The sequence below is a fragment of the Anguilla anguilla genome, chromosome 4 (genome assembly GCF_013347855.1).
Source record: "Anguilla anguilla isolate fAngAng1 chromosome 4, fAngAng1.pri, whole genome shotgun sequence".
Lineage (NCBI taxonomy): Eukaryota > Metazoa > Chordata > Actinopteri > Anguilliformes > Anguillidae > Anguilla > Anguilla anguilla.
In genome coordinates, this window is record NC_049204.1 from 65,997,460 (window position 1) to 66,016,850 (window position 19,391).

At 50.8% G+C, this 19,391-nt stretch overlaps 3 protein-coding genes across 4 annotated transcripts in view; all 3 read right to left on the reverse strand.

Annotated features, from left to right (window-relative positions):
- LOC118225935 (1-phosphatidylinositol 4,5-bisphosphate phosphodiesterase gamma-1-like) overlaps positions 1-13,172 on the reverse strand; it is a 28,600-nt gene extending 15,428 nt beyond the window's left edge. The window contains exons 1-8 of the mRNA XM_035415064.1: positions 11,784-13,172; positions 5,968-6,117; positions 5,535-5,628; positions 4,358-4,405; positions 1,347-1,431; positions 1,023-1,103; positions 719-753; positions 140-212 (exon numbers count right to left, since the gene is read on the reverse strand). Of these exons, the coding sequence (XP_035270955.1) occupies positions 140-212; positions 719-753; positions 1,023-1,103; positions 1,347-1,431; positions 4,358-4,405; positions 5,535-5,628; positions 5,968-6,117; positions 11,784-12,042 (825 nt within the window). The 5' untranslated portion in view covers positions 12,043-13,172. The remainder of the gene's footprint in view (positions 1-139; positions 213-718; positions 754-1,022; positions 1,104-1,346; positions 1,432-4,357; positions 4,406-5,534; positions 5,629-5,967; positions 6,118-11,783) is intronic.
- LOC118225974 (E3 ubiquitin/ISG15 ligase TRIM25-like) overlaps positions 1-19,391 on the reverse strand; it is a 487,938-nt gene that overhangs the window by 280,273 nt on the left and 188,274 nt on the right. The window lies entirely within an intron of this gene.
- Positions 15,217-19,391, reverse strand: part of naprt (nicotinate phosphoribosyltransferase) — a 9,085-nt gene continuing 4,910 nt past the window's right edge. For both annotated transcript variants that reach the window (XM_035415100.1, XM_035415099.1), the window contains exons 8-14: positions 19,061-19,145; positions 18,804-18,884; positions 18,527-18,629; positions 18,064-18,221; positions 17,772-17,879; positions 16,555-17,065; positions 15,217-16,517 (exon numbers count right to left, since the gene is read on the reverse strand). In XM_035415100.1, coding sequence (XP_035270991.1) covers positions 16,967-17,065; positions 17,772-17,879; positions 18,064-18,221; positions 18,527-18,629; positions 18,804-18,884; positions 19,061-19,145 — 634 coding nt within the window. In that variant the 3' untranslated portion in view covers positions 15,217-16,517; positions 16,555-16,966. The remainder of the gene's footprint in view (positions 16,518-16,554; positions 17,066-17,771; positions 17,880-18,063; positions 18,222-18,526; positions 18,630-18,803; positions 18,885-19,060; positions 19,146-19,391) is intronic.

Here is a 19,391-nt window from a genome sequence, read left to right on the forward strand (position 1 = left end):
GGACTTGTGCAGAGAAGTTCAGCGAGCCTAGGACACAGAAAAAGATGTTCTGCTTCCTCGCTGTTCTAAAGACAGTCTCCCCTGATACTGTTGGATCAAAGTGTGGCAGAGAGAGACAGAGAAAGATGTTTAGCTATACCTTCTGGTCCAGCTGCAAGAACTTCTGGAAGTCGTATAAGGAGATCTGGCACAGTTCTGGGCGATCCACATTCCTACACATTAGGAAACAATACGCAAACACACGCTCATGAACGCACACACAGAGTACACGTACGCCTACGCACATAAACACAAACACACACAGAGTACACGTGCGCCTACACAGTACACAGTAAAGCCATGCACGCATGTAGAAACACTCACACACGTAGAAGCGCACACAGGTACACACAAGGGAACAAACACAGAAAAATCCTAAATGAATCTGAAACTCAAAAGGCAGAGGCTTCAAACACACTGCGCTGAGAAATGTCCTCTAAATTACACAAACCAGCAGGTGCAATGTCTCCTTCACCACAGCAGGGGGCAGCACAACACACAGGTGGAGCAGACAGCAGGAGGAGCGAAGAGGTACAGAGAGAGGGATGACAGCCAAAGAAGGCAGAGCAGGAGAAGTGCAGAACAGAGAGGGGGGGTGGGACAGGAAAGACGAATGGAGAGAGGAATGAAGGGATAGAAGAGAAGGATGGAGGGATATGAGAGGGGAGGAGGGACTCACCGGAGGGGGAAGGACAGCTCCAGCTGCTCAATAATCTGAGGGAGACAATGGGGAGGAGCCATGATGAGGGATGGGGCCAAGAACTGCCCCCAAGTACACAAAAGAGCCTGTGTGTATGTACGTGTGTGAGTGTGTGTGTGAGTGGGTGAGTGTGAGTGTGCGTGAGTGTGTGTGTGTGTGTGTGTGTGAGTGTGTGTGTGTGTGAGTGTGAGTGTGTGTGTGTGTGAGTGTGTGTGAGTGTGAGTGTGTGTGTGTAAGTGTGTGTGAGTGTGTGTGTGTGTGAGTGTGTGTGCTCAGTACTCACGATGCGTTGAGTGTCGAACATCAGTGTTCTATACAGCTGAGCGAAGTGTGCAAAAGAGAGTTCAGAGCGCGCCTCCACTTCCTGTGAGACAACAACCCAGCATCTCAGTAACCCAACAGCCAACCCAGCACCTCTGTAACCCAACAGCCAACCCAGCATCTCAGTAATACAGTAACCAACCCAGCCTCTCAGTGATACAGTAGCCAACCCAGCATCTCAGTAATACAGTAACCAACCCAGGATCTCAGTAATACAGTAACCAACCCATCATACTGCAGTTTGTCTCCAGTGAGTGTAACGTGAGACTCTATGGCGAGGGCCTACCTGCAGTTTGTCCTTGAGAAAGCGCATGTTGGGCACCCTGTAGTTGATCTGAGGAAGCAGGGCCTTCACATCCTTGGCTGTGATACTGAGGGACAGACAGACAGACAGTCAGACAGACAAACAGACAGACAGATTACAGGGCCGCTGAGGGTGTGTGTGGTGCAATGGGAACCACCATTAGGATCGAGAGGTTAATTAAACACCCATTGAAACCCAACCAGACCCAAAAACTGGAGGCAAAGTTCTGGACCCGTTCTTGCAACCCCCGCTCAGGCCCACTAATCCCCTCAAGCGTGCCCGAGCTGGGCCCCTACGGAATGGAACTCGGAATGTATCTGGCAGCGGCATGCGGCGTTTCCATGGCGAGGGTGCGCGCGGCGGTTCTGCTGAACGTGGCGCAGTCCCAGCACGCCGCACTTCTCCCTCTGGGACTGCAGGGGGCACTGCGTGTCCATGGGCGCACCCTGACATGGGTCAATATTGACAAAATACCGGGGCTGAAATAAGCCACCGGCAAACATCGCTTCACTCTAATGAGACGGAGCAGCAACGAGGAGGAGCTGTGACACCGCAGCTTCTTTCAAACCCTCTGAAGAGTGGGGTTTCTTGGAACGTTTTTCTTTTTTAGTTCTAGGTTTTCAGTGTTCTAGAACTCCACTGCTCTCAGCTGCCAGCAGCGACTGTGACATCAGCATTAGAACGTTGAATTGATAGCATTCTAAATCACGTACTTGCGGTTTCACACTCTAAACGAGGGTTCAAAATAAGGGCGTGGCTACCGATCCGGCCTAACCTTCGGCGTGTGGAGGACGCCGTAGGGCCGACAGAACGGCTGCCTCACACGCAGAGAACCCAAGAGCGGCTGCCTCACACGCAGAGAACCCAAGAGCGGCTGCCTCACACGCAGAGAACCCAAGAGCGGCTGCCTCACACGCAGAGAACCCAAGAGCGGCTGCCTCACACGCAGAGAACCCAAGAGCGGCGTTGAGCGCACACAGCTCCGCAAAGCCACGCGTCTGGAAATAAGACGAACCCGAGAAATCAATGCTAAAGGGGGTGCCCTGCTGCACAGCCCGCTGCATCGGGGCTGCCCCACCATCCTTCTCTCCCATCTTGTGTTTTTTTCTTTTTTCCTCCTTCACTGATTTTAAATTCTATTTCCATCCCCATCCCACCCCCCCAGCCCCCCCCCCCCACCCCCGGAGATAGGAAGTGGCTCCCTCCCACCCCCACCGCATCACTTCCTGTTGCAGTGGACGAAGGGGTCTTATCAGGTCTGAGCAGGCTTGTTGTTTGTACCGGGCTCCACTTCCTGTCGGGGGGGTGGGGGAGGTCATGGGGGAGGAGCCACGGGGCTTTCTTATTTATCGCCAGCGTTTCTCCACAAACGAGGGGTTTTACAAAATGGAGAAATAGGTCCTACTTACGCCTCCTACCTGGCGGAGAGAGGGCTGACCACACCCTCTCTCTTTCACCAGCCTGGCCCTGCCGAAACAAGCACACCACGGTACCCCACAATCCCCCCATCCCACCGCGTCCCGTCCCGTCCCGTCCTGTCCATCCTGGTCTACGAACGACAAAATGTTCGAAGGAGCCTCCTAACTAACGTGTCCTCAAAATATGTGCAGTCTACTAAACATACTGCCTACTGTTTATGGGTCTCAAAGATGGCTCCGCCTCTTCCTCTCTGATTTAAGGGTCTCAAAGATGGCTCCGCCTCTTCCTCTCTGATTTAAGGGTCTCAAAGTTGGCTCTGCCTCTTCCTCTCTGTGAGACCTCCTAAAAAGTATGCTTTACTTCCTGAAAAGCGTGCCCCTGAATACACTCAGAGAAACCCCCGGAAATAAGCACATCATCCGTCTGACTTTGATTACACCACATCTACAGACAATCTCACCTAGTTAAAAACATTCTCATCTGGTGTACTCAAACTTGCATACTCAATCATAGACAAGCAAGCCACCAGCATGAAATGGAAGCTCCAAACACAGTAATGAAAGTGATGAGGTCATGTGCCCAGGCAGGTGACTCAGCGCTGCGTGCGTGAGTGAGCGTGTACCATAAACAGCCGAAAGTTCCTCCTCAGCTTTAATGACACGCAGCGAGCTGCCGTTAAAACGTTGGCCTGACCAGGTGACTGCCTGCCTCCTGGGGGGTGGGGGGGTAGGGGGGTGGGGGGGGGGGACAGGTAGGGCCCACAGGATAAGACAGCTGCTATGTAAAGATCGCGGGACGTGACCTTTATGTGAGAATGGCCCCGGCCGTCTCTAAATTACAGGAAGCTGGATAATCAGGCTTTCAGCTCACGCTACACCTGCGTCCTTTCAGGTACAGGGCCCCACCCCCCCCTCTCGCTCTCTCTCTCTGCCTCGCTCTCTTCCTCTCTCTCTCTCTCTCTCGTAAAACAGGTGTCACCACAGATCCTCGAGAGACTCTTTCTAACAGAACTTTACCCTGCTTGCTGTTTCCATAGAAACAAGGCCTGTTTAAGCCAGTGTAAGGCAGATCACCAGGCCAGGAGAGAGGGCTAGAATCACACACACACACACAAACACACACACAAACAAACACACGCCCTCTAAAATAACCAAGCAAACCCAGGGACGGTGTTGGGCTGGCTGTGGTTAGGATCGATCGATCGGACTTGACTCACACTATCCAGCCTTGCACTCTCTTCCAATTAAACAACTCAGCAAATCAGGAATAGCACAGCTTTAAAAAAAAAAAAAAAATCCACGTTTATATTTCCGGAGCAAACTTTAGTATGGGCCAGAAATTTTAAAAAGTAGAAGTTTGGGGCTGCTGGGTAGCTCACGTATGATTGGGTCTCCTCCACCCCCCCTGCGCTGCGCGTTCGCGGCTGCGGCGTGAAAAAAAAGCAGCTGGTCTCCAGCTCCAGCACGTTTTCCTGCACCCCAACCCCCGCTAATCCCAGATCTGCACTGTCCCAAACCCTTTTCACTTGGGGGCTCTGGTTGCGACCCAACTGTAGGTTCTGGATTCTCACCCACCTTCCCTCCTGGTTACGGTCCATGAGGTCAAACTGCTTCTTCAGCCACCTGGAACATAAGAAACGGGGGGTAAGGAAACCCGGGAGAAAATCTGAGGGGGGGGAAGAGGGGAGAAGGGGAGGGAGGGTTGGTGGGGTCACGGGTTCGAATCCCAGGTGGGACAACGCTTTTATGATTCAGGAACATTATTCCTGCAAACACAGGAAAGACTCCAGCAATGTGCACAGCAAGGTCTCCAGTGGGAGCCCAAAAATGGGTGGAGCTACCATGACCTGCTGATTCCAACCAATCATAGTGCTTATCTCTGGATATCAGTCTTTTTGATTGGTTCACACAATCAGGTGATTTACAACACACAGTAAATTCCCAATATAGGGGCCTCAGGAATCTCCCCCATGACAGACTGCAGAAATGTGCCAGATGTGAAAAGGCAGCCATTTTTATATCTGTTTGCTCAGCAAATGAAAGAGTGCTTCCATTTTGTCTGTTAAAGGCCTTTACCTGCAGTGGACGATGCCATTGGTCTGTTAGAGGCCTTTACACGGGCACTGGAGACGGCCAAACCTATCAGTGTACGGTGAGACTGGTTCTGTTTTTGCGCCAGGTCAGGTTCTGTGCTTGGATGGGGGACCTCAGAGACTTCTTTTGTGACGAGCCCCACCTCCTTTACAAAACAGGAAGCCCTGGAGCCCGAACGACAGACTCCTGAAGTTTTATTGCCGTGCCAACAGCATTAAGGGATTAGGCGACCGAGACAAGCTTTTATTTATCTTTTCCTAAACATGTCTAACTGTGTGTGTGTGTGTGTGTGTGCAGGGTTTGTGTGTGTGTGTGTGTGTGTGTGCCTGTACGTGTGCAGGGTGGGTGTGTGTGTGTGTGTGTGTGTGTGTGTTTGTGAGGGTAGGAGGAGCAGAGAGAGTGAGCAAAAAAAACAAGAGAAGAGGAGAGGGAAGGGAAAGAATGAGAGAAGAGAATGCGAAGCAGAGGAACGGCAGGGGACGGGACGGCAGGGGACGGGACAGGGCGGGAGGGGAGGGGAGGGGAGGGGAGGGGACGGGACGGTCCGCTTACCGGCACTGCTGGTTTCACGCAATTCACTGCCATCACTATTTATTACATGGCTTTGCTGAACACTCGATTCTGATTGGCCGCTACGGCAATTCGAGCGTCGGCTCACCTGTCTGTGTGCTGTGGGGCCGATGACCTCACAGAGTCCGCCATCAACCAGTTAAGCCCCGTCACCCACATATTCACCTCCTCCTCACTGAATGCTGCGAAAGAGAGAGAGAGAGGGTGTGGAGAGACAGAGGGTCAGCTTGGGTGTGGAGAGAGAGAGGGACAGACAGGCAGACAGGCAGGCAGGCAGTCAGGCAGACAGACACAGGCAGACAGGCAGACAGACAGACAGACAGGCAGACAGGCAGGCAGACAGGCAGGCAGACAGGCAGACAGACAGGCAGACAGGCAGGCAGGCAGACAGACAGACAGACAGGCAGACAGGCAGACAGACAGGCAGACAGACAGACAGACAGACAGGTAGACAGGTAGACAGGTAGACAGGCAGACAGGCAGACAGGCAGACAGGCAGACAGACAGGCAGACAGCCTCACCGGCCACACTCAGGGTTTTCAGGCGGAACTCGAGGCCGTAGAGGACGATGAAGCAGAGGGAGGAGTCCAGCTTGCGCGCCTCCTCAGGGTAACGCTCAAAATCCCGGGAGCCCTTCCCCAGACGGAGCTCCTTAATCTCCCCGATGTCAACTGCAGGGGTGCAGGAGGGGCGAGACACCAATTACACCCCGTCCTAAACACACACGCAAAGCCCACCAAGTAAACATACACACACACAGACACACAGACTCACGCACACAGACACACAGACACACACAGACTCACGCACACATACGCACACACACGCAAAGCCCACCAAGTAAACATGCATATTAATGCACAAACACCCACCCTTAAATACACAGGTAAACCATCCATACCCAGTCCCTGAAAACTCACACACACACACACACACACACACACACACACACGCACAGACTCACGCACACATACGCATACACACACACGCATGCACGGACATGCACGCACACACACACAGACTCACGCACAGACTCACGCACACGCACGCACACAGACACACACACACACACGCACACACAAAGACTCGCGCACACATGCATCCATACACAAACGCGCGCACACACTCAAGGACATGCCCAGAAACACAGACACACAGACACACACACAAACTCACTCACTCACTCACTTTCGCATTCACACAAGCACACACACACACGCACACACACATTTTATTACTTTTCTGAGGAGTACAGTACCTCCCCAAAGCCTAAAACCCCAGGACCTAGCCTTATCAAACTGCTTATTTTCTTAACACGTCTCAGGCTACACGTTTACAATGTGTCATATTACACAGACCCCTCTACATGACCCTACAGAGCAGAACAGACCTCTCCCAGCCTGAGTCTGCTCGGCTGTGTGTGTGTGTGTGTGTGTGTGTGCGTGTGTGTGTGTCTCTGTGTGTGTGTCTGTGTCTGTGTGTGTGTGCATGTGTGTTTCTCCCAGCCTGAGTCTGCTCGGCTGGGTGTGTGTGTGTGCCTGTGTGTGTGTGTCTCTCCCAGCCTGAGTCTGCTTGGCTGTGTGTGTGTGTGTGTGTGTGCGTGTGTGTGTGTCTCTCCCAGCCTGAGTCTGCTTGGTTGTGTGTGTGTATGTGTGTGTGTGCATCTGCTGGAGAGAGAGAGAAAAAGAAGGAAAGAGCAGGAGGGGGTCAGAGGGAGGGGGAAAAGACAGAGGGAAGGAAGGAGACAACAAGGAAATATGATAAGGTAAAAAATAAACTTCTTCCCCTCCCCCCTCCTGACCTGCGGCCACACACACGCACACACACACACCGCTGCGATCTGGAATCACACACACACACACACACAATCTGGACTCTTCGTCTTGCAGAAAAGCCATAAACCAGATGAGAAGTGAATTCCTCCCCAGAGATTTGTGTGAGCATGTGCTTTTGAGTGTGTACGCACATGTGTCTGTGTGTGTGTGTGTGAGAGAGAGAGAGAGAGAGAAAGAGTGTAAACGAGCCACTCCCCACAGCAGTCCAGCCCAGGGAGCAGCAGTGTGGAGCAGTGGTCAGAGCAGCAGTGTGGAGCAGCGGTCAGAGCAGCAGTGTGGAGTAGCAGTGTAGAGCAGTGGTCAGAGCAGCAGTGTGGAGCAGCGGTCAGAGCAGCAGTGTGGAGCAGTGATCAGGTGAGCACAGGTTAGCATCACAGGTAAGAGTACCTGAAGTAGCATCTGAAAAACACTTGTCATTTATGAATAGTTAATATTTAAATTTTCTGAATGCATACGGTCCACAAAATCTTTTTAAAACTCAGCCACTCATGTTATGAATGCTAGTGTCATAAATTCATATTAATCTTAGAAGCTGTCCAGAACTGTCATGTGACTGACGGACAATTCAGAACACCAGCCACAGGAAGTGAAACGGACACTTTGAGGTCAAGGTTCATTCTTCCAGGAAGTAAGAAAAATAAAAAAAACTCCAGGCTTCTTTGAAGATACCCACTTCAAAAAAATAAAAGTTAAACAGAACCATCACCTATGGAGGGGAAATGTGTTTTACATCTAAAGGCAGGGAGGAGAAGAGGAAGGAATTCCACCAGCGGGGGAGGGAGAGAAGGCCAGCTCGGGGAGGGAGGGGGGAGAGGGGGAGAGAGAGAAGGCCAGCTCGGGGAGGGAGGGGGGAGAGGGGGGGAGGTTTGAGGGGAGTATCCATGGCAGCTCCAGAGCGGGAGGGCTGCGGGTGGGATGAGTCCCAGCTCGAGCACCTCGTCTGACTGCTTTCCCAGGCAGTGAAGGGTTAGGGTTAGGGTTAGGGTTAGGGTTAGGGTTAGGGTTAGGGTTAGGGTTAAGGAGACTCACTGGCTGTTCAGCCCACCTTTCCGTTCCTTAAAAAAGCCTGCCGTTCAGCTCATTCAGCTAAGCCACTGCACTGCTCACACACACACGCACGCACACACACACACACACACGCCCAACCTCCCCCAACCCCCCCAACATACACACACACACCCTACCCCCCGCCACATCCCGCAAAACACACACACACACACGCCCTACACCAAACCCCCCAACACACACACACACATGCACACACACCCTACCCCACCACACGCACACACACACACACACACGCACACACACACTGCATGGATGAGCCTCACAGTCTCGGATCGATATGTCAGTTCGGGGTTAGGGGTCACGTTTCATTGCTCTCCAGTGACTGCATGGCAATGCCGGTTGCGAAAGGTCCTCCTCTGACTCCACCCTGCGGCAGCCAGCCTGTGGGCCCGCGGTGTGAAAAGAGCAAGCTGGCGAAACCCGGGGTTTCGGAGGAGAACCACACACGTCTGCAACCCCTCCAATCGGCAGCGGGGATGGCACACTAAAACAGCCGCAAGCAGCTGATTGGACATTCCAAATTAGGGTGTGAACTGCACGTACGCGGCCTAATACACATTTCTTTTCTTTTTTAAAAACCTACCTCTTCTTAACCTACAATTCTTGAAACGCGCAGGGATGGGTGGCGCTCGTGCGTCTGTAATTTTTTCCTTCCACTGCTTCTGCCTTTAAACGCACCTGTAAGCGGCTAAAATGCGTCTGGCAGAAAACGCAGACCTCACGTTCCTCACTGCCAGGGCCTCAGGGCCCCCAGCACAGAGCCGGCCTGCGGCCTGTCAGAGGACAGACAGAGCGCCTCGGAAACGCTCGCCTTCCTTCAAGAGTTCTACAGAATTCTTTTCTTTTTTTTTTTTGTTGTTGTTTTGTTTCACACGCACATTTCACTTCAGGCCCTGCGGCTTCACGTAGGCAGCGACTCCGCGGTATCTCAGGATCGCAGAGTTCACGCACCGTGGGACACAGCTGAGCGCTCAGCGAAGTGATTTACAGGCGCTGCGCAAGACAGCCCTAAACAAGCTCACCTGACCTGCTCCAGCTTTGCCCCGGTTGGCTGACTGCATCCTGCGTGCCGAGGCGCAGGTGGCATGCAGTCAAACCGGCTGCCTGCCAAGAGACCCGCTCCGCCACGCCACGCCTCGGCGAGGCCATCCTGCCCAGCCTGCGCTCGCGGTGAGTCTTTACTGACTGAGCCGCTCTATAGGGCCCAGCCTGCGCTCGCGGTGAGTCTTTACTGACTGAGCCGCTCTATAGGGCCCAGCCTGCGCTCACAGTGAGAGTCTTTACTGACTGAGCCGCTCTATAGGGCCCAGCCTGCGCTCGCAGTGAGAGTCTTTACTGACTGAGCCGCTCTATAGGGCCCAGTCTGCGCTCTCAGTGAGAGTCTTTACTGACTGAGCCGCTCTGCAGGGTCCAGCCTGCGCTCGGGGTGAGAGTCTTTACTGACTGAGCCGCTCTACAGGGTCCAGCCTGCGCTCGGGGTGAGAGTCTTTACTGACTGAGCCGCTCTATAGGGCCCAGCCTGCGCTCTCAGTGAGAGTCTTTACTGACTGAGCCGCTCTATAGGGCCCAGCCTGCGCTCGCAGTGAGAGTCTTTACTGACTGAGCCGCTCTATATGGCCCAGCCTGCGCTCACAGTGAGAGTCTTTCCTGACTGAGCCGCTCTATATGGCCCAGCCTGCGCTCGTGGTGAGAGTCTTTACTGACTGAGCCGCTCTATAGGGCCCAGCCTGCGCTCACAGTGAGAGTCTTTACTGACTGAGCCGCTCTATAGGGCCCAGCCTGCGCTCACAGTGAGAGTCTTTACTGACTGAGCCGCTCTATAGGGCCCAGCCTGCGCTCACAGTGAGAGTCTTTACTGACTGAGCCGCTCTATAGGGCCCAGCCTGCGCTCCTAATGCGCGCATCAGTCCTCTGAACTCTCCCAGATATCCAAACATTTCCTGAAACCTGTCAGCCCTGTTCCTCCCCCAGAAATCAAAACAGGCTGGCTAAACATTCCTCAGACACACATACACACACACACACACACATGCACACACTCACACACGCACATGTACACACACTCGCACACGGACACACTCACACGCACATACACACACACAGTCACATACTCTGTCTCTCTGTCTCACTCTGCCTCTCTCTCTCTCTCTCTGAGTCTCTCTCTCTCTCTGATCCAACCCCCTGGCCAATCACTCTTTGGCGCTACATCAGAAAGCGACAAATACGCAGGGTCCGAGAGCGAGGCGGAGCGGAAAGGGGGCAGGAAGCGCTGGCGTGGTACAGCGGCCTGGCGTGGCACGATACTTCCTGTCGGTCCCTCCCTTTACAGTAGCCACGGTAACAGCTGGGAACAATGGCTGAGACTGACTGAGAGACTGCCCACCCACCCAGATTTCAAGTGTCAAAGACTGAATAAAAACGGATACAGTGGCAAACGAATCCCCAGGTGGACTTAAACCAGCAACCCCACGAGGTAACCTTCAGTCAAATTTGAGCTGTTCAGCACCTGCCAAAAGACCATTGACCATTTCATTTTTTTTCTAAAATAGAGCTTGAAAACAGTATACTGATTCCAGCTCTACAGTGGGAAAGGGGTATAATGAGCCAGCCTGGTTCAGCTCTACAGTGGGAAAGGGGTATAATGAGCCAGCCTGGTTCAGCTCTACAGTGGGAAAGGGGCTTGACTCAGCTCTGAACAGTAACTCACAGGTGGACTGCAGGACTTATGTTATGTCTATGTTTTCTATTATTCAAAAAGATCACTACAAAATCCTTTTTAATTCAAATATTCAGGGTGGTAGGGTGTTCAACTGGAAGCTGTAGAGTTGCAGGTTCGAGCCACCGGCGGGCATATAGGGATGCTGACTTGTATCTGGAGGGATGAGGTTGGGTCCCTACAAGAAAGAACTCTGCCGCTGTGGCCTTGAGCAAGGCCTTAAACCCAACCAACTGCTCCAGGGGCTTTACCCCTCTCCCCTCTCAATGGACCTTCCCTGGCTAAATAAAGGATTCAAATAAAAAAATTTTATAACATGCATGACTCCCCCTTGCACACCTGACCTGACCTCCAGCTGACCTCACCGCGTGACCTGGGCTATACTGCCGTCCCCTGGTTTTAAGAGACCCAGCACCCTCTTCAGCCTTATTTCACCCCGAGAGCTTCTTGACCTGAGGACAAACCCGTTGTTATGGTAACCGAATGAACGTCCCCCTTTTCCCCGTGAGTGAATGCTGGGGTAGCATGTTTAATGTAGAACGACTGACTAGCCTGCATATCCTGGTCGCTTGTGACGAGATCACAGAAATGCAATTCCAACGGCAATTCTTTGCACGTGTTATAGCAATACCACTGCCACTACCAGCGGGTGTATTACCAAAAAATACAACCAACACTGTTCAGGACTTTTGTAATGGATTTGTCCCCAAATACTTACTCTCGCCTTCGATTTTGTCAGGATTTCTGCTCCACACAATCTGCCGCATGTCCAGTTTTATCTGGAAGGTTCTCCTCTCCGGTCTCTGCGATTTCTTCTGGTAGAACACCGTCATGACGGTTCCGATCTCGAGGCTGTGCAGGATCCGCGAGCCGGCCTCGGCCCAGTCCAACATCCGGGACGCGGTGGCCGGTCCGGTCCCGTTGCTAGCCTCGTCCCCGCAGCCATTTGCGATCCCTCCGAACCTCGCGGCGCACATCCTCAGTGCATGCCAAGCGCCGGAGTCCAAGATACGGTTGCCGGGATTTAAGATTCTGCGCTTTAAAAAAAATGTTTTTTTTTGTTGGAGCTGTTTTGATAATGTGCTTTTGTAGTGAGTAAATATTAAATATTACTAAATAGTAGTTTATGTGCTTTCCTCTTAAACAAAAAGCAAGGTGACTATCTTGCATATAATAAATTCTTATAGAACGACATAAAATATCGACGCCTGAATACTGGAAAAAAAATTATCCGTAGGCGAATGGAATGAAACACGTCTGTTACAATCCGGGAGCAAAAGTTTATTTCTGTGTTATCCTTTCCAGACACCTTCTGGATGTGTAACCAAAAGATTAAACCTTCGAGAAAGCTGTCCACCTCATTTTGGACGCAACTTGCCAGAATATCCTAATGTTCGTATTATTTTCTTTGGATTTGCTATTGCATAACAAAAGGTCCACACAGTTCTGTTTTTCTTCAGCTAAACCGCAAGCGTACACACAAACACGGTCTGTGCGTATACAAACATTACAGCCAGCGCGTAAACCGCACGAACCGACAAACACGCCTCTGCCACCTTCGCGAAAATTAGGCAAACCCCGCTGCGTAAAACTAGCCTCCTTTGCCAATGGAACATGAAATATCTCAATACTGTAACAGTCCGTGCAATAATATAACGCATATAAGCTTTGATAAGAGCAGAGGCGTCCGTTGGCAGGACGAAGAATGCGGAGGTGGGACGGCGGCGAGATGAGACGGAGAGGTGAGACCAGATTTGGGGCTGCAGAGTCTCGCGATCAGCCGAGTCGGACATGGTGCGGCGGTACAGCAGCTCCGAGTTGCCGTCCAAGCCCAGAGCGCTCCATCCTGGCGAGCGAGCTTATCCGGAGTCCTCAAACCCGCCGCGGCGGCACTAGCGAAAGGAGGCCGCTGAGCGCCGCGGCTGCGGTACGCATGCTCTCCTTCGCTGCGTGTATATCTCAGGAATTTCCTCGATATTGTCTTTATAAGAAAATACTTGCTTGTTCGCCTGTTGTTTGGCGCTTGTTTCCGCTCACAAGCCCCTTTTGGTTCGCCGGAGGTCCCGTCTGCGGCAGCGCGAGACACCTTGGAAGGAAACGCAGGCGTTGCAGGCCGGAAAGAGATTCGCTGGATTTTTTTTCCTTCTTCCAGAATTCTATATCACTGTAAAAGATGCAGGCAGCAGAGAGAACGAATGAAAAACAGAGAAAGCGAGGAACGGAAACCTTGCGAACAGAGGGGAAACGGCGACATCTTGGGGCGTAAAACATAACTGCAGTCTATATCATACGTCCTCGGATATGGAATGAACAGCCGTTCCAAACAAGCCGAGGTCGTTTTAAAGGCATAGTTTTCGTCTGGAGCTTTTGACTTTAGCTATAAAGCTTTTGCGATTTCAGCGTGTATTTTCGTTTGGCCCAGGCTGCTTTTGTGTGCGATGAAGACGAGGGATACTTGTAGAAGTTTCTCACGACCGGAGTGGTCAGTATGCGGCGTTCGCAGGCTTGTTGTGATGTGAAGCAATAGATATACGCACTTCAGGTAATTCCAAAGCAGCTTATACAGTGTGATGTTATGTTTCCAGATGGAGTATCATTACATATAAGCACATAAAATTTACAGCCTGAATGCACAATTATAATTTTATATTGCGCTCAGACTTTCCTTGAGTGACCTCAGGCTGCATACACCACAGGAAATAATTCCAAACTAAGACACCTCCTCCACCATCAGTCAAATGCGTCTGAAGAGGGCCACACCACCCCATGCCACCCTGGACCGGTCGCCATGGCCACAGGGCGCACCCTGCAGACACAGGTGGCCTGACACCGGGCCAACGTAGGACCGACGCCCGAGTATCTGGCCTCTCCGACAACAATAGGACGGAGTGTAGCACAGTGGGTAAGGAACTAGACTTGTAACCGAAAGGTCGCAGGTTCGATTCCCGGGTAAGGACACTGCCCACTGCCGTTGTACCCTTGAGCAATTGCTTCAGTATATATCCAGCTGTATAAATGGATACAATGTAAAAATGCTGTGTAAAAGTTGTGTAAGTCGCTCTGGATAAGAGGGTCTGCTAAATGCCTGTAATGTAATGTAATGTAACAATACAAGCGAACGGTGGAGGAGGGTGGAGCCTGCAGGAAGACAGTGAGAGAGTCACAGGTGAGTCATAGGTGAGGTAATCTCGGGTGAGGTAGTCTCAGGAGAGGTCGTCGCAGGTGAGGTAGTCCCAGGTGAGGTAATCTCAGATGAGGGTCTCATGTGAGGTAGTCCCAGGTGAGAGTCCTAGGTGAGATAGTCCCAGGTGAGAGTCTCAAGTGTGGTAGTCGCAGGTAGGGGAGGGTGTGTGTGTTTACGCACAATCGAGGAGTTTTTCATCCCTGCACTTTCCGGAACATTCCAGTGGAGACAACCTTTCATTTAAACAGGCTTTAGTTCTTTGTGGGACTTTTTTAATGAAAAGTACACTTCATTTTGGGGAGCACAAATTAGCTGTGTGTGTGGGCACATTTTTGCTTGTGAAATTCAGGTTACTTACCTGGTTTAAAAGTGTGCATTTTGACAACTTAACTGTGTTGGGCAGCTCCACAGCAATGGCTGTCTCAGTTAAACTGGGTGTTTATGTGTGTGTGTGTCTATGTTTCTATCCACTGGAGTTTGGGTGCGTGCGTGTGACATCATCGACTTGCAATTCCTTAATCATCTCCACATGTGCGCACTGGGCGTGTGCAGGAATCTTCAGCTACTGGCCAGTGAGGACCCAATCAGGGAACGGACACTGTCCTCCTTCTGAAGAGGGGGCAGGAGAAGAAACAGACCTGGACTGTGTGTGTGTGCGAGAGAGAGAGACAGAGAGAGTGTGTGTAGAAGATAGAAGATCAGTCACTAAGTAAGCAGTTTTCCTCAACAAAATATTTGAAGATTCACAGGTGGATGCACACAGCATTAAATCAGACATTCTTTTAAAAGAAAAGTATTAGGACAGGAGGTCCCTTTTCCAGCACAAGTCTGCACATAAACACCCATGATCCATTTCACTCCCTCCTACCCACAATGCACCAAGCTCTGGGGCCAAGCAAAGGGATGTGGTGTTGCGTGGCCACAGAAAAACAGATTATCACACAGACATGAGCGAAAACACAAGACAGAAGATTTTACACAGCATTTTAATGGCAATAGTTCATGCTAAAACGGTGTTGTGCTTAATGCTGACATTAGATTTCTGTAGTTTACATTAAATTATATTTCTAGACCAGTACGGCCATTAGTTCTGAGTATATACACATTTAAACAATGTAATTAGTGCTTATTCTTTTTAAAAAAAAATGTTATCACGTATGTATGGTTCTGCAGTCAAAAATTATGCTTCGATGCTACTAACAGGACAACACTGTAAATAGGTCTCTGAATACAATGGCAGTCCCTAACATTTAAGTAAAGTCCTCTAACATGCAATTAAATTAAGCATCGAGAGTACAGAGCGCTTACAAATAACACGTAACATATCTGGCAAGTTTATATTTTAATATAAACTTTACATCACTGGCAAAAACTGAAGTAATGACTGAATGACATCATTAGCAACAGGACATTACTTGTGAGCAGTGAATTCTGGGTAAGGACCACCGTATATCACAAAAACATTCCGCACAGAAAACAGTTCAAAGGCATACCATGCAGGTTTTTTTTTTTCGCCTTGCTGTGGTCCTGTGTTTACAACCAAAGAAGTCTATGCCTACATCCTCAAGCCTCCCCACTGACCTCGTTTTTTAAAAATATTTCTGTACCCCGTTTTTAAACCGTTTTTATTTTTATATCTCAATTTTTTTTCGACAGCTGTCGCCATCAAGGAAATGCAATTCCAAGGTTGACTCTCCATGCTTTTTTAAGAAACTTTTTTTTGGGTGACGTTTCGCTTCACTGTGCTTGCGCTTCTCCACCTTCGCCGTTGCGGTAGCTGGCTAGCTACAACCGTGAGCGTAATTATTTAATAAATATTTTCCAAGGTAAAAATCCTGCATGGTATGGCAGTGCTGTGCAGACCCTCACACTTAACATACGGCACCTCCCATGGTGTCTCACGCGAATGAAGACGTGCACCCCCATACACAAAATAACGCTGTATTGAATTGAACAGAATTCGGTCCACACAGTTACTCTCGTGTCGTTCGATACGTTTTTTTTTTTTTTTTTTTCCTCTTGCAGAACTCGCCCACCCGTCATACGCCTCAATTTGTTTTTGTTTTTTTTTCTTCTTGTTGTTAAAAAACAGTTGATAAGTGCCAGGAGATATCAGGATGTATTTTTCAGACATAAAGACGTGCTTTTGAAAACACCTTTTCATGCACAGTAGTAAACGGATCACAGCCCGATTAAGACAATCCAAGTCCAGTCATGAGGGCGATCATGTGAAAAGCAGAGACATACAGTGACAGGGGTGAAAGCTTACTCGCTTATTTTTTACAGTCTCTGGGTGAAAGCTTACTCGCATTAGGCCAAACCCCCGGTAACACACATGGATTTCTGCCCTGTCTTTTGGATTAGCGGTGCATGCAAACATCCGGATTTCTTTCCGATGCAGTGAACTGAATGTTGTTCGTAATAATTCACACGCAATAATGTAAAAGCTTAATTGGAATATTGCCTTAAAATAATTGGTGTGCATGCAAACTGGCCACTGGTGGGATATCAGCCGGGTTCACCAGTAATGACGCTTCTGCTGTGCAATCGACCGGCCAACACTGAAAAAATGGAGGGAAAACGGTCGATGAAGAACCAGTGATTACCGATAGCCGACCGCCTCGCCCCCGGTTCTATCGCTGAACAGTGTACATTTAAAAAATAATTTCACCAAACGGATGTTTTAGCTGCGATTATGGCCAACATGCTCAGAAGCTTCAGTTCTCCACAAGGATCTTGCCGCTGCTGCTGTTCTGCTTGCGGTCACCACGTCTGACCTCTTTCAGAACTGCGTGGAGTTTCTCTGATGCTGCCACCTGGTGGACGGAATGCATTACTGCAGCAACCCATTGTTTAAATTGGAAATGGCAATGGTAAGAACTTGTACACAGCTGTTTGTGCTTAAACATAGATCTGTGTGTGTGGTGTGTACTGGCGTGTAGACACACACAAAGTTGTGCATGTGCTTCTTTTTTGTCATGTTCTGGTGGCGATGCTCACACTTTGCATCATGCATCATCATCATCATGATCACACACTCACACACACACTCACACACACACATGCATCATCATCATCATCATGATCACACGCTCACACACACACTCACACACACACATGCATCATCATGATCACATGCTCACACACACACTCACACACACACATGCATCATCATGATCACACGCTCACACACACACTCACACACACACATGCATCATCATCATCATGATCTCACGCTCACACACACTCACACACACATGCATCATCATGATCATAATCATGTCCGAGAATACTGAAAATATGGGAATTTATTTGTATAGGGATATACAGGTGGTAGCCATAGTGAGAGATACGCACACACACACACACACTCATGCACAATCACACGTGCGCACACACACACACATATTCACACGTGCACATACTCACGCACACAGGAGGCAAACTCACTGTGCACATACTCACACACACAGGAGGCTAACTCACTGTGCACATACTCACACACACAGGAGGCTAACTCACTGTGTATATTTCGGGGTCCTTTAGCCTCTTGTGTTGTGGCTGCAGGGTCTTTAGGGAGCTCTGAACACTCTCTCTGACCTCCTTCGCATTTCTGAGGGGGTGGGTGATCTGGGGGGGGAGATTTATGCTTAGGGAAACAGCTGTAGTTTTATGGGGTGGGGGAGGGAGATGGGGGGGTGTGTCAGTAATGGTGGGGGGGGTGGGGGTAAGGGGGGTGCAGGGTGTATCAGTAATGGTGGGATGGGGGGTGGGGTCAGGGGGTGTATCAGGGGGTGTAAAAGGTCAGGCTCACCTGTCCCTGAGAGAAGACTTCCTGCCGCAGTCTGGTCACCTGGGAGGCCGTCACCGTGGCGACGTCCTGGTCCCCCCCGAGAGGGTGGCACCTGAGAGCCACGCCCGCCTGAGGGGGCGGTTCCTCCGACAGGCACAGCAGGTCCAGGAAGGGGTGGCCTGGGAGGAGGAGGAGAGGAGGAGAGAGGGATGACCCCTGTCAGTATGGGGGGGGAGGGGGGGCGAGCCAGGAAAAAGAAGAAGGAGGGGCAGGAGAGATGGATGATTGAGGAGAGGTGACGGCTAGACAGGACATGGGAAGGTAAGATGGAGAGAGGGAGAAGGGAAGGATAGAGCAGAGGTGGAGAGAGGTACACGTCTGAAGCAGGGTTCTCTCTCTATCACGCTGTCTCTCCATCACTCTCACTCGCTCTCTATCACTCTCACTCTCTCTCTCTCTCTCTCTCTCTCTCTCTCTCTCTCACCCTGGGCGTCCAGGAGCCGGTACACGCTCTTCTTCCCCGGCATGGTGCTCTTCTCTGGGTCCTCACTCAGCTTCATCCTGGGGCTTCCCTTCACCTCCACCAGCTGGGGGGGGGGGGGGGGGGGGGGGGGGGAGGGAGGGAAGGAGAGAGGGACAGAGGGAGAGAAGGAGGGATGGACAGAGGGAGGGAAGGAGATTTACTGAGATGCACTAGTTGGCTGGGCACGGCAGCAGACGCAGGTGGGGTAAAATACAATGTGGGCGGGGCCGGTAATGACCTTGTACACACAGCCGAGGGAGGGCTGCTGGGTACAGGTGACCAGGTGAGTCCCCACCCCCACAGCATCGATCTCATTCTCCTGAGAGGGGGGGGGGGGGGGAGGGAGAGAGAGAGGGGGGGGAGAGAGAGAGGGAGAGAGAGAGGGGGGGAGGGAGAGAGAGGTGATAAAAATGACAGTTACCTGAGCAGAAATATCCTGGTCCTGCTCTGGGCCAAATGCGCTTTAGCTCTGACCCCTGACCCCTGACCCCTCACCTTCTTGTTGAGTTCCTGTACACTGTGCTCTGTGATGCTGTTTGTTCCCACGATGATCAGTGAGTGGAAGGCTGGAACTGAGAAGCTAGAGAGGGGGAGAGAGCTCAGACCACACCCACTCCCGATCACTATTAACTGGCAAAATAAAATAAAACCATTTTTTATTCATTACTGTCGTTAACAGTAGCAATAGTACCAGATGTAGCGCTACTGCCATTACCATTGTTTGTACAACTGTTTGGTTGTTATTTTTAAATTTATCTTTCATTTAAGCAGGGCAAGGCAATGGTTTTGGCCCAACGAATTGCATAATGTGCAGTGCTGAAGAAGC